The sequence below is a fragment of the Papaver somniferum genome, chromosome 1 (assembly GCF_003573695.1).
Source record: "Papaver somniferum cultivar HN1 chromosome 1, ASM357369v1, whole genome shotgun sequence".
Taxonomy (NCBI): domain Eukaryota; kingdom Viridiplantae; phylum Streptophyta; class Magnoliopsida; order Ranunculales; family Papaveraceae; genus Papaver; species Papaver somniferum.
The window spans coordinates 50,680,404-50,693,641 of record NC_039358.1 but is presented as its reverse complement, the minus strand read 5'-3'; the positions used below and the strand labels follow the sequence as shown (position 1 = coordinate 50,693,641).

At 36.3% G+C, this 13,238-nt stretch overlaps 2 protein-coding genes across 8 annotated transcripts; one reads left to right on the top strand and one right to left on the bottom strand.

Moving 5' to 3' along the window:
- The first annotated feature begins 3,752 nt into the window (after nucleotides 1-3,752).
- Nucleotides 3,753-8,631, top strand: LOC113286324 (70 kDa peptidyl-prolyl isomerase-like). Of its 2 annotated transcripts, none has more exons than XM_026534983.1 (13): nucleotides 3,753-4,126; nucleotides 4,228-4,317; nucleotides 4,402-4,662; nucleotides 4,760-4,840; nucleotides 4,975-5,055; nucleotides 5,597-5,791; nucleotides 6,380-6,469; nucleotides 6,632-6,807; nucleotides 6,900-7,022; nucleotides 7,118-7,264; nucleotides 7,713-7,840; nucleotides 7,911-8,031; nucleotides 8,342-8,631. In XM_026534983.1, the coding sequence occupies exons 1-13, from the start codon at nucleotides 3,892-3,894 to the stop codon at nucleotides 8,474-8,476; spliced, it is 1,863 nt and encodes a 620-aa protein (XP_026390768.1). In that variant the 5' UTR covers nucleotides 3,753-3,891; the 3' UTR covers nucleotides 8,477-8,631. The 2 variants fall into 2 exon arrangements, with proteins under 2 accessions (XP_026390768.1, XP_026390767.1); XM_026534982.1 differs by having other exon boundaries at nucleotides 3,755-4,126; nucleotides 8,336-8,613.
- An 832-nt stretch (nucleotides 8,632-9,463) lies between these two features.
- LOC113286295 (F-box/LRR-repeat protein At3g58900-like) lies at nucleotides 9,464-12,537 on the bottom strand. 6 transcript variants are annotated; one of them, XR_003329213.1, is made up of 4 exons: nucleotides 11,277-12,537; nucleotides 10,943-11,131; nucleotides 10,375-10,717; nucleotides 9,464-9,828 (listed from the first exon to the last, which is right to left on the bottom strand). XR_003329213.1 is itself a non-coding variant. In XM_026534958.1 (3 exons), the coding sequence occupies exons 1-3, from the start codon at nucleotides 12,264-12,266 to the stop codon at nucleotides 10,436-10,438; spliced, it is 1,461 nt and encodes a 486-aa protein (XP_026390743.1). In that variant the 5' UTR covers nucleotides 12,267-12,537; the 3' UTR covers nucleotides 9,464-10,435. The 6 variants fall into 6 exon arrangements, 2 of the variants coding, with proteins under 2 accessions (XP_026390743.1, XP_026390757.1); XR_003329216.1 differs by having other exon boundaries at nucleotides 9,464-9,810; XR_003329215.1 differs by having other exon boundaries at nucleotides 10,380-10,717.
- Between the last annotated feature and the right edge of the window lie 701 nt (nucleotides 12,538-13,238).

The following is a 13,238-nucleotide window of genomic DNA, read 5'->3' as shown; positions in this document are numbered from 1 at the left end:
AGATATGTCTTCACAAGATGGAACAATCTTCTTACCTCGGGATTCGGAAGAATCAACTAAGGAGTAATCCTTTGAGGTATTCCCAAGACATTTGGCATAGTTAAAAGCTTTAAAAGACATCTTGGTATGCGTAGAAGAGATTATGTCCTCAGACTCAGATTGCCACAAACACAGACTTGTAAGGTCTTGAACGTGTTTGCCTGCTCTGATACCAGTTGAAAAAGTGGGGGGTACAACAACCACACCCAATATTTCGCTTAGTAATATGTGTGGACAAACTCCAATATACTTTCTAGAGAATCAACTAGACAGTCAGACTCAATCTAGATAAAAAGTATATCAAAGAGTTTATATCTCAATCTCTCGATTTGATATATACTCAAGCAAATAGAAATCTATGAGTCTTTATCAAATACTAGAGAGATAACTTGGATGGTACCAAAGACCAATATCCAAGTGTCAATCAATTTAAATCAACAACCAAAAGGTCAGATATTCTAATTGATTGAGCAATGCACAACCTGTGATATTTCAATTACATAACAAAATATAATGCGGAAAAGAAATAACACATACACCATAATTTTGTTAACGAGAAAACCGTAAATGCAGAAAAATCCCAGGACCTAGTCCATATTGCACACACACTGTATTAAGCCACTACAGACACTAGCCTACTCCAAACTAACTTCGGTCTGGACTGTAGTTGAACCCCAATCAATCTCACACTGATCCAAGGTACAGTTATGCTCCTACTCCTCTGATCCCAGTAGGATGCTACATACTTGATTCCCTTAGCTGATCTCTCCCACAACTAAGAGTTGCTACGACCCAAAGTCGAAGACTTTAATAACCAAATATGTATCACACAGAAAAGTCTACAGTAATAGATAAATTTGTCTCCCACGAATATACCTATGAGTTGTGTTCCGTCTTTTGATAAATCAAGGTGAACATGAACCAATTGATAAACCGGATTTATATTCCCGAAGAACAGCCTAGTATTATCAATCACCTCACAATAATCCTAATCGACGCAGCGAAAAAAGATATTGTGGAATCACAAACGATGAGACGAAGTGTTTGTGATTACTTTTCTATCTTGCCTATTGGAGATATAAATCTCGAGCCAATTATTAAAATCGTACTCGTAACGATAGAAGATGCAAGATCAGATCACACAACTACAAGAAAAGTAGTATCGGTCTGGCTTCACAATCCCAATGAAGTCTTTAAGTCGTTAACTTGGTTTTAGAAGAAGAAACCAAAGGTTAAAGGAGAATCGACTCTAGCTATGCAACTAATATCACACGTAAGGTGTGGGGATTAGGTTTCGCAGTTGCTAGAGTTCTCCTTTATATAGTCTTTCAAATCAGGGTTTACAATCAATGTTAGCTTGTTAACAAAGCGTTCAATATTCACCGTTAGATGAAAACCTGATTAGATTCAAGCTAATATTTCTCAACTGTTGGATCGAAAACTTAGCTTGTTACACACAAATGAAATGTCCAATTTTAGGTTTACGAACCGTTCCCAAACATTAACATTTGTTGGTTCAACAATAGTTAACCAAATGGTTAGCCATATGATCACTCTCATATCCACCATATTCTTCTTCACCATAACTAGTTCAAATGACTCAAATGAACTAGTTAGAGAGTTGTTCAATTGCTTAGATCTTATGTAACTACACAAGACACAATCAAAGCAAAAACGGTTTGATTCACTCGAATCGGTTCATGAACTTTATAGCCACGGTTTTCAAAAGCATTCCTTAGTTTATATAAACATGAGTTCAAGAACTACCGATTTTAGATATAACCTGCTCAAGGTCGCGGACTGGGTTCGCGGATTTAAGCTCACTGAAGGAGTTCACAAACTCCAGCAGAAATTCTCGGGTCGAGAACTTCCACCAGTTCGCGGACTTGGCTCACGCCACATTCCGTTTCTCTTGATCAACAAAGTTCGCAAACTTTGGTTCAAGGAATAAGGACTTACACATATATGTGTTTCCACAACAATACTTATATTCTACCAATAGTTATGTAATCTAAACTCTCATTTCAATCATTGAAACATTCTCAAAGGACGTTATATAGACGTTATTCACAGACTATTTTTCGCCAGAGCAATTTCCAAAGTGGTTGAAACATAACATGACATTCGTCACTAGGTAAAGATGAATTTGGCTAAAGCGAAAGCTTACCAACACATATTTCGAGAAATAGATAGGCGAGTTAAACTCGGCTCGAAATAACAAATGTGTATAATGAAAGTCTATACATCAGCACGACTTTTGTCTCAAGAGTAGGAGATATAATAGATAAACTTTTGAGTGACAGATAAGTTCAAGTCTCCACATACCTTTTAGTCGATAAAGATCCACCAATTCCTTGAGTAGTCCTTCGTCTTGTATGATGATTTCCATGGAGTCTTGAGCTCAACTACACTTTCTATCCTAGTCCGAGACCTTTAGCTATTTAGGCTAGAAATCAAGACTTATAGTTTTGATCACTAATACTGACAAACATGCTTGAGATAACAACGCATGCGAGTTCGACCGAGCAATGCTCTAACATAAACAGTTTCATCCTACCCATTTTCAAATTTTTTTTATTTACATCAGGATGCATCCAGTTTCACCCTCGTTATTTTTTAAGTTTAAGTCAGGATGAATCCATATTCATTCTTATTATTATTTTAGTGTTCATTTCACCCACACTAATTTTTACTCGTCCATTAGAACCATGTTTTAAAAATATTTGGGCAATTGACCCAATTTCTCAAGAATTAAATACTAAACTCTAAGATAGTTGTTCGGACAAAGTATCTTTGTTTATAGTTTATTTTCCATTATGTAATGACAAGTATCACATGCCTTTTTGGCAAGGCTGCTAGTGGGGGGTGCGAATTTGCTTGGGGGTGTACCAACCCAAAGGAAATGGCTATTTTGTCTTATATGTACTTTGGTATACTGCTAAGCAATATGGTACCCCTTATTAGCAATCTTGCTTTTTTGAACGGTTTGTGGTAAATACCCCTCAAAATTCGACCCTTAAAATATACTCTTATTCAATTTTTAAAAATACCCTACCTTCTGAAAAGTGGAAGCAATCAGCACAAGTTGCTTTCAGAAGTAGACGCAACCAGCACAAGTTGCTTCCAAAAAGTGGAAGCAACTTTCTCAAGTTGACTTCAAAAATATTACTGTATCTTTACCCCTCGAGGGTATTTGTACAAGGTCAACAAGAACGAAGGGTATTTATAACATTCCCACTTGTTTGTGTATCTTTATGATTGTATTTCGGTCAACGTCTTTGTCTGTGTCGTGCTTTTCAAGCTTTTAATGTTGAAAATGAAACAATGTCCGACTTTCAATAATGAGTGTGTAACTCATTTATGCCTTGTGTAATGGTCTTTTTTCTTTTTTAATATAAACTTTTCTTCAAAAAAAAAATACGTTTGACTTTTAAAAGAATAATAAATAAATAAATAAATAAACAATCGGGTATCAAATTTTAAGAGGATGTTTGGATATATCTTAATTAATTCGAAAAACCAGAAACTAGTTTGGAATTAAAATGTTAGAATAGCTTATAAAAGTTTCTACATTTTATGAAGCAATTTTTCTTTTCTTATTATTGTTTCTGATATAAATTTCAAACATAAACACTTCCGCTTACGGTATCTAAATATCCTATAAATATTTTGTGGCCTCGAGAAAAATTTCACACGCCCACAGCAGCTCAATGAGTTGGGCCAAACCCTGAGAGTGCTCAAGAGAAAACAAAAAGCCCGGCGGCTGAAATTATTCATTCTCACTCTATTGATCATTTCTCATTCAGGATCAGTGTTGTCAGGGAAGATTTTTTCAGTCAGATCGGAAAAAAAATGTCTTCCATATTTGGCAGAGTAATAAGTTCAGCATCAGCATTGGCATGTAGAAACAATCCCAACGAATTAGATGCTGAATTCTTCGAAGAAGAACCAGGTGAAGAAATTGAATCAGCACCTCCTCTTAAAATTGGGCAAGAAAGAGTTATCAATAAAAAAACTCAACTCAGAAAGAAGCTTCTGAAATTAGGTCTTGGCTGGGATAGTCCTGAATTCGGCGATGAAGTTACTCGTAAGTGATTTTCTTGATTATTTCTGTGAATATTGATTTTTTTTCTTCTTGAAATTTGGTTATAATTATTAGGTGTTTTTGTGTGTTGTTATTGGATACAGTTCATTATATGGGTACTTTACTTGATGGAACTAAGTTTGATTCTAGTAGAGATGGAGGAGGAGAGCCTTTGTCCTTTAAGCTTGGTCATGGTGAGTATTTTCATGGATTTTGGGTTCTAGTTGAATTTTATTTTTTAATCAGTGATTGATTTTATGTTTGATTTATTGTTGTAGATAAATATTTGGAGGGGTTAAATGATGGGATAATTACAATGAAGAAGGGTGAAGTTTCGTTGTTTACATTGCCTTTTGATTCCTGTAATGGTAGTAACATAAATGGGAAGGAAATTCCTCCCAACAGTGATATTCAGTATGAGGTAGAGCTGGTGTCTTGGATTACGGTGGTGGATATTTGTAAAGATGGTGGGATAATTAAGAGAATTTTGGAGAAATCTGAAAGAAATGAGCAGCCTGGTGATCTTGATGATGTTCTGGGTACAGTAAGCTGTTCTTAGACTATTACTAAATTGGTTATATGATTATACGTAAGGGAAGTTAAGTAGTCTCACTAATGCTGGTGTATTTAATGTAGTGAAGTACCATGTTATGTTGGATGATGGTTCAGTTGTTGCGGAAACACCAGAAGAAGGGGTGGAGTTTCAGATAAATGATGGTAATGTTGCGTGTTTGTGTATCTTTATAGACATTGTCACGTTGAGACCTCAAGAATGAGAATATAGGTTGTTACTATGTTCGTGTTAAAAAATTCCTCAGTTTTTGATGGATTTGTGTTATTCTTTCATGCAGGTCATTTCTGTCCGGCATTTCCGAAAGCAATAAAGACAATGAAAAGGGGAGAGCGTGTAAACTTATTAGTTCAAGCTCAGTGTGCGTTTCTCTCGTTGTATCTGCCACATACTACTTTGTTGTCTTGAACATTTCGGTCTGAAGCATTAATTATGAAATTTCGAATTAATACTTGTTTGTTTGCCCAATTAAGTTGCTTGTTGTTTTTTTCGTAATAAAAAATTCACATTATAACACCTAGTTAACAAGTATCTCGTTTTTTATTCTTCCATGTTTATATTCAGTTGTATAATTTTCTTTAGAGATGCTTGATACTAAAATTAGTTCACGTGTTGGTGTCATGAAAAGGTTAAAGTTATGGCAATAATCCTCATACGACGCCAAACTTAAGTTTGGGTACATAAATACTTTGCTATTATGGGGTACCAAAATTGTACTACATTAAAAGTATGTCTGTTTTATTGCCAGCATCAATGTTGAAACTAAAAATAGAAAGCAAATTTAATCAAGTACGTCAATAATCACCATACAGCACCAAGCTAAAGTTTGGGTACATAAATATTTTGCAATCTATGGGATACCAAAACTGTACTATATTAAAAGTATATGTCTGTTCTTTCAGATGCCTTTGGAGAGAAAGGTCGTGATGCTAACCATGGATTCCCTGCCATTCCATCAAATTCCACTTTGACTGTTGATCTCGAGTTGATATCTATTAAACATGTGATTGATCTTACCGGTGATTCCAAGGTAATAAAAAAGATACTGAAGGAAGGTGAAGGCAGTCATACTGCAGATGAAGGAACTCCTGTTACGGGTAAGTATTCTGATATGTAGTCACACATTCAAGTATTCTGATCTGTAGTCATACTAGTTTTCCTGCAACTTATTCAAAATTGGTGTGGTCGGTGCAAGTAATTATACCATTAGATAATAGTATGTTGTTTTTAACCATGTCTGAACTGTTTCGTGGCTTTCTGGTTTTTTGGAGAAATATTTGTAATATCCTAGCATTTAACTGCAGAAGCAACAACTATAGTCATCAGTACAATCGATGTAGTAGATGATAAATTTTGTTTTATTGAAATTCCGTTGTTCAGATTAATTGGTCATGGAATTATCTTTCCAACTGAGAGGAAATAGTTTAGATGGTTAGAGAAACAGCAACTTATCGCGGCTTTGTTTCGTTCTGGTAATGCCTACTAAGTAGGCCACTTATCCCTAGTGATGTACAATGAAGTTCTTCTTATAAATAAGCGCTGGCCATTATAGATATATAACTATCCTATTGGTTCAATTTTATAGGCTGTCTTGTGAATCTTATCTTACTATGCAATTTCACGCTTTCATGTAATTGTTTAAATTCATAGGCCTCATTTTTAACACTTTGAAATCTTTTCTGCAGTTAGGTATACTGCTAAACTGGAAGATAATACTGTTTTCGAGAAAAAAGGTTTAGATGGAGACTTGCCGTTGGAATTTGTCACTGACGAAGGTAGGGCTTATGAAAAATATGATGAATTTTTATATTTGTAAATTCCTTTTCTATGTCTCCATTTTGGGTTTGGATTTCTAAAGCTCATATACAAGCAGTGATTCTATATCCAAATACTTCAACTTATTTTTGACCTGAAAATCGTTTTTTATCAATTGCCAGAGCAAGTGATTGCTGGGTTAGACCTAGCAGCAGCGACAATGAAAAAGGGCGAACTATCGATTGTGACAGTTAAACCCGACTATGGGTTTGGGAGCACTGAAGTTAAAAAGGATCTTGCCATTGTTCCTCCATGTTCAACTGTCATATATGAAGTAGAAATGGTTGATTTTACCAAGGTAGTGCCTTATTTGGAAACTAATTTAACTTTGGAATTTACTATATAAATACTATCCTACTAATTTAGTATGTGCTGTCTTGGTGAACGTAGGCAAAAGCACCTCGAGAAATGAATAATCGCGAGAAAATAGAGACAGCTGAGAAGAAGAAAGAAGAAGGCAACACATTATTTAAGAGCGGCAAGTATCAAAAAGCTTCAAGAAGATATGACAAGGTAGTGCAGTCAGGTCATAGGTTGCCTGTGAGTTTAATTTTTACGTTGGCCGCAGTTATAACCGTCAAATTTGTGGGTGATCATGTTACTGTCAGGCTGTGGACTACATTACGGTAGATGGAACCTTTTGGGATGATGAGCAACAGCATGTGGATTCTTTAAGAGTGTTGTGCTGGCTAAATCATGCTGCATGCTCCCTCAAACTCAATAACTATCCAGAAGCAATTGAGTTATGTTCAAAGGTAACTGTAAAATTTAGGGTTCAAGTTTATGTATTTTAATCTTGTAAGTGAAGACTGTCTAGGATCATTTTGTATAGGTTATTCGTGTATAGTCACCCCATGAGTAGGATCTTTTTTTTGGCCAGTTGGTAGAAATTGGGGTGTTGGCAGATTTTCTGTTCAGGTCGTGGGGGGCATCTGCCCCTCGTATATCTTAGAACCCAAAACATGGTCCATTCTGGAAAAGATAGCTAACAATACATAAGGAAATTGAATTGCATCGATTAGTTAAATACTGGTTTGTGGAAGTTTATAAATGAGTTTAAAATGTTCTGTACTCAGGTGGAATCAGCATCTACATTAAATTCGAGGTTACATGAATATGACTATCATATCAAAATTTGCTTTTCCATTGATAAGTTTGCTAATCTTTACCGTCTAATCATTACCTTAATTTGATTTTCTTCAGGTGCTAGATGTTGAATACCACAATGTGAAGGCTTTGTATAGACGAGCACAAGCTTATATGAAAACTGCAGACTTTGACCTGTCCGAGTTAGACATAAACAAAGCACTTGAAGTTGATCCGGACAACAGGTAAGTGGAAATAAGTAACTGCTTAGATCTCGGTTGAGCACATTTTAACTTCACCTTTTGTAACTTGTAGGGAGGTCAAAATATTACATAAGACATTGAAGCAACTTCGATCCGAGAGTAACAAACGAGATGCAAAGCTCTATACAAACATGCTTACACGGATGAGAGAGGACTCGACTGTAGTATCCAAGGTGATCAATTTCATATCTTTCTCATTTGTTTTTTATTTTAACGATGTTGGCATCTCAAGTTTTGAAGCAGTACATCCTGCGTTTTACTTTTGATGTGTTTGACATGTTTCGTTTTTGTATGGAACATACATGGTCACAGTAAGGGTCGACTGTATAATCTTAAAAACTACCAAATTAATCATGTTTATTTCTTAACAAAGTGGCCTCTGTTCTTTGGAATTTTTTCATGAAATTACGCACACAAGTGTTTGGTGGATGACTTGTTGACATTTCGTGTTGATCTTCAAATATTTTCCCTGATCAGAGACAGAAGGTTGAAAAAGCAGAGGTTGAAGAAAGGAGTGAGGTTGCACAGAAGGAAATAGAACAGGCTGCAGGGAGTTTAGGAGGTGCAGACGTTGAACAAACCATGAACGTCTCAGCTCCCCCACAATGCATATCTTAATACCATTTTAGATGATCGAATTAGGAACTTTTATTGTGGTTCATCTTGTACTTAGATTTTTGTATGGCAATCAGTACTGATCATTAAAATCAGATCCACTTGAATGGGTCATATCTGTCGATTTACTTGTGCACAAAAGAGTTTACAGTTGCCCATATTTATATGACCAAATCGAAAAACGAGGTATAGCTTGATAGAGCACATTTGGACAGTAATATTTATTTTGACTAGGCCATTGCAGGTGCCAGAATATTTCAGAGGTCAAAATGTCCAATCTGCAACTGTGACTTCAAAACCTACCGTGTGATCCATAATTTGAATTGCGTTTTCCAACCACCATGACCCAGAATATGCATCGTAGTATCTGCCGTGGTGCGAATTTGCACACGGTGACTTGAATTCTGCATCATCAACCGAAGTAGGCTGCGTGACCCAAAACTTTCATGGAAACTCAAAAGTTGCCATGTAATATCAAGTGCCACAAAACCCCTTAACTTGTCATGTGATCAGAATTAAGTAACCCAAAAGCCGTTTAGCTGAACAGCACTGGCACTCCCACAATGTGTTAGAAGCCATATGAAGGGGCCACATTATATGAGATATGCATCTCATACCTCCATTCAAGAGAAGAAAGGACAGGGTTTTGAGACAGACTGCTCAGTAAAACCTCTTTAGAAATATAACAAAGCTGAGAAAGTGCAAGAGTGAGGCATAACACAGACATGGATAAAGAAGAGAAAAGGAGAAACGTTCCAGGAAATGGTTATATCCGCTTTGGGATGAAAAGCCAAATCCTTCAAACCATGATGATCTAGTAAGCCTGGATCACTTCAATTTCTAGCTCAAATAACAAAGTAAATAGTTGAAGGTATAAACCAATCTATACCTCAATGTCAGTTATCCTGTATTAGAATTTAGCACTAATGTAGTTGCCCCATTTGTATGAAAATATCTGGTGTCCTTAATAACTTTAACAAGACTAACATCTCACGGTCAGAAACTATAGAACATTTTCATTTCCATATGATCCAGCAAACACTAATTGCAACTTTTGTCCAGTTTGGAACAAAGGGAGACTCATCAAGGTTATTAGCAGTCCCATTTACAGAATAACTAGCAGTCCCACTTAACACTGCGAGAAAACTCAGAAAAGCTAAGACTTCTCCAATGAATGGAACTAGCAGTCCCATTTACAAAATCAACCAGAGCTTTGCAATCACTGACAAAGAAAAACTTCGGTAAGCTGGAGGTTTTGAACCCAAACAGTTGCTCCAATCATAGACTTGGCTTCAGCTGCAATAGAATCTGAACTAAAGCAACTCCAGAAATAGACTCTGCACCTTTGATCAGTCCTGTATAAGAAATCCAAAATTCCAAAAAGAAATGATTCGAAAAAGAAATGTCTAAAATGATACAGTTGTCACATTGTTTAGCCTCTGATCTTGTAAGGTTCATCACTACACCAGGGCTTGGTTTGTCATAACAAAATATAAAATATCTGGTGTCCTTAATAACTTTAACAAGAACTAACTTCTCATTGTCAAAAACTACAGAAAATCTTCGTTTCCATATGATCCAACAAACACCAATTGCAACTTTTGTCCAGTTTGGAACAGAGGGAGATTCATCGAGGTTATTAGTATCCCATTGATTGAAAATATCTTCAAAAGAATTTAACCTGATCGAAAATATCTTCAAAAGAATTTAACCTCCTATCTGGCTTAAGATGTAAAACCCTGTCCCAGTTTGAGGGATGATTGTGTCTTTTTTAACAAGAGTTGTATAGTTTGGATTCTCAAAGAAAACTTGTGACTTCTGAAACATCCACGAAAAGTAGTTCGAAAAACACAAAGAACTTATATGTACCTAAATTGTTAAGCTATTCGAAGTGGTCTTACCTTACCCTTAAATAGCTTGATATGTCTCATTCAACTAAGCTCGCAGCAGCATCTTCAAAGATTAAAGGAAATTCATTTTGATACTAGAAGAAGCTGTTGGCATTGCTCTTAGGTTCCTCTTAAATCTCCTTATTTGTCTTCCTCCATCAAGTGAGTCACTAGTAGACCGAAAGAACAGATTCACTTTCTCCAAGACCATGGAGTTTTTCAACACAAACCTCAGAAATTTGAGTTCATTATCACATCCTTCCACCCCTTTGATCTCGATAAACTTGAGGTGAGAATACATGCACGTCAATGGGAATCCCGCATCCCAATCATCTTCAACGTCTGCTAAGTTCGCCTATACCCAAACAATAACAAGCAAATGATAAATTACTTGGTAACAAAAAACGATTGTTTAACATCAATACAAAATGAGTGATGACAAATAAGAAAGATGAATAACTTGATGGATTTGTGCAGCAATTCTAACATCACATATGATGTATTAGAACTTAGAAATTTAGAAATGTTGGAAAGACGTAATTTCACCAAATCAAATACGGGGAGTTCGGTGCACTATTACCTCCTCTGATACAAGGATAAGAGTAGTTATAATAGGAGAGATCTTGAGTAAGTATGCAATTGAGCGGATGCAGCCTCTTGTAAACCTCATTCCCAGCTTCATAGTTCCTAAGTTGCAAAGTTGAGGGGGTTGGCGGTCTAATATGCCAGGAGCTTGTAAGAGAACCTTGAGAAAGAGTAGGTAGAAAATCTTTACACATAAAAAATTGGGGCAAGATACAACAAGGCTTAGCAGAGTAAATCAAATCTATTCGAGGAAGATAAATGTTGGTTTGGAATTTCATACTTGCAACTAGGCAGAAAGTAAATTCATGTGAAAAGAACAGCGCCCATACCTCAAGGAACCCAGATGATAGTGTCAGGTGTCGCACGCTACGAACCACTCCTACAAATTTCATCATACGTCTAGCGAACACTTCTTTTTCCTCAGCGGGCAGCTCAAAATATGTTTGTGCAGTTTCATCCGCTTCTTTTGTTAATCTCATATCAAATCGAGCATAGCCTAGAGAAGAAAGGTTTTCTAGGGGACAATCTTCAGTCATGAAGCCTGTGCACATGAATCCCATGAGATTTGGAGCAGATATCTTTGTAGTGCAAGTAAAAGTATGATCTGCCAAACCAAGATGTGTATAACGATTCTCGAATAGTCTAACCCTTTGAAGGCTGTGAGAATCAATAATGATATTCCTCTGATTGCTTGTTTGTACATCACATTTTTGCATAAATAATGTTTCCATCAGTGGACAGCTTGAGAAAAGCCTTTGTAAGTCTAAATTAGAGATAGAAATTCCTGCAAGCCACAGTGTTTTCAATTGAGGTAAACTCATTGACTTCTGTAGAATAATATTTGTACCACCAAAACAGTCCCCAAGCAATATAATAATCAAACTCTTCAATGATATAGAATTAAGGATTTGATGAGGAATCTCATATGCCGAGTCATGTAAGTAAGAACCACTTATATCCAGGTCTTTAACGTTATGATTTACGGCCGCAAGGATCCATCTATTAAGAGCTTCTACAGAAATGGCATCCAGTATGACACACCCCAGTTTAATACTCTGTATATCAGAGTCATCATGGAACTCGAATACCTTGTCGACAAAAGTTAGAAACTTACACAAAGTTTCACCGAGATCATATATTATGTCTTTTTTAAATGAAGTCCAATCTACTGATATGTAAGGGAGAGAGACCCAAATATTTTTCCATCTTTTGGACAAAACACTAGTTTGTACTGCATATTTCGTATCAATAAAAGAGAGGATTTCATGAATCAAGTTATCTGGTAATTTGCTGATTATATCTACTTCTTCACCTTTCATTGTTATAAGGATTCCTTTCGGAATAACCTAAACCCTAATAAACCCCAAATTCTGTTGTTCAAAACCCTAATAAACCCTAAATTTGTTGTTCAAAACCCTAATAGAGATTGCAAAGAATACCTGCGCCTGTTCAAGTCTGGAACCCATCTAATGGCGGATGATTGATTCTGAGCAGAAACGAGAACCCATGATTCCAGTTTCTGTAATGTGGACGAAGAGTGAAAGGAGCTGCAGTTAGAGTGAAGTTGAAGTCGAAATGTGGATTACAAAATAACGCCTAAATGTCCATTTTGATCCCACCATGGAATGGGATGAGGGAAAAACGGATGGGCTAATGGGCGGTTTGCCCATAGCGGTCCAATAAGAAATGCGCATTTCTTTCTAACGTGCGAAGTTCTCGCCGGCGGCTTCGTTTTAGCCGTGCTTCTACCAAATCCGTTGGCGGTACAATATAATATGCGCGTCTTTCAGTTGCCCGTACCGGATATATCTGAACGGTTGGAAATTTAGCCATTCAACATCTTTCTTTGAATTTTTCATAAATACTCATTTCTCACGTCATATCAAATTACACCTTCTTTAAATAATATCACATTAAATCTTTTAATTCAATAATTTTTTCAACGGTGTCTCGACCATTGTTAGTTCATCGAGCTCAGTTCGAGAAGAAGATTTAGTTATTTGCAGACACTATGTATTGTTACAAACTCAGTTTTCTGAAGCACACTATCCGGGTGTGAATTTTTGGGAGGTCATTTACGAGAAGTTCTGCAATGATACCTGTAACCCAGTTGTCATGTTATAAGTGATCTATAATCTCGTTTTGAGACAATTAAGAATGATGTAAGTGAATTTGTAGCTTTAACCATGCAAGTCAATATATTTAAACTAAGGGAGGAAATTGATGCCAAGTTGGTAAAAAGATCTTTAGATGAATGCCGAAGATGGAAAGATATGGTTTTCGTTTCGAAG

Bases quoted from the DNA above. Each gene is read 5' to 3' on its own strand.
- LOC113286324 (XM_026534982.1), top strand. From the start codon at position 3,892: ATGTCTTCCATATTTGGCAGAGTAATAAGTTCAGCATCAGCATTGGCA. The intron at 5,056-5,596 runs GTGCGTTTCTCT...CTGTTCTTTCAG, and splicing joins CTTATTAGTTCAAGCTCAGT to ATGCCTTTGGAGAGAAAGGT. The intron at 7,023-7,117 runs GTAGTGCAGTCA...TGTTACTGTCAG, and splicing joins CTTCAAGAAGATATGACAAG to GCTGTGGACTACATTACGGT.
- LOC113286295 (XM_026534958.1), bottom strand. From the start codon at position 12,266: ATGAAAGGTGAAGAAGTAGATATAATCAGCAAATTACCAGATAACTTG. The intron at 11,132-11,276 runs GTATGGGCGCTG...TTATGTGTAAAG, and splicing joins TATCATCTGGGTTCCTTGAG to ATTTTCTACCTACTCTTTCT. The intron at 10,718-10,942 runs GTAATAGTGCAC...GTTTGGGTATAG, and splicing joins TTATCCTTGTATCAGAGGAG to GCGAACTTAGCAGACGTTGA.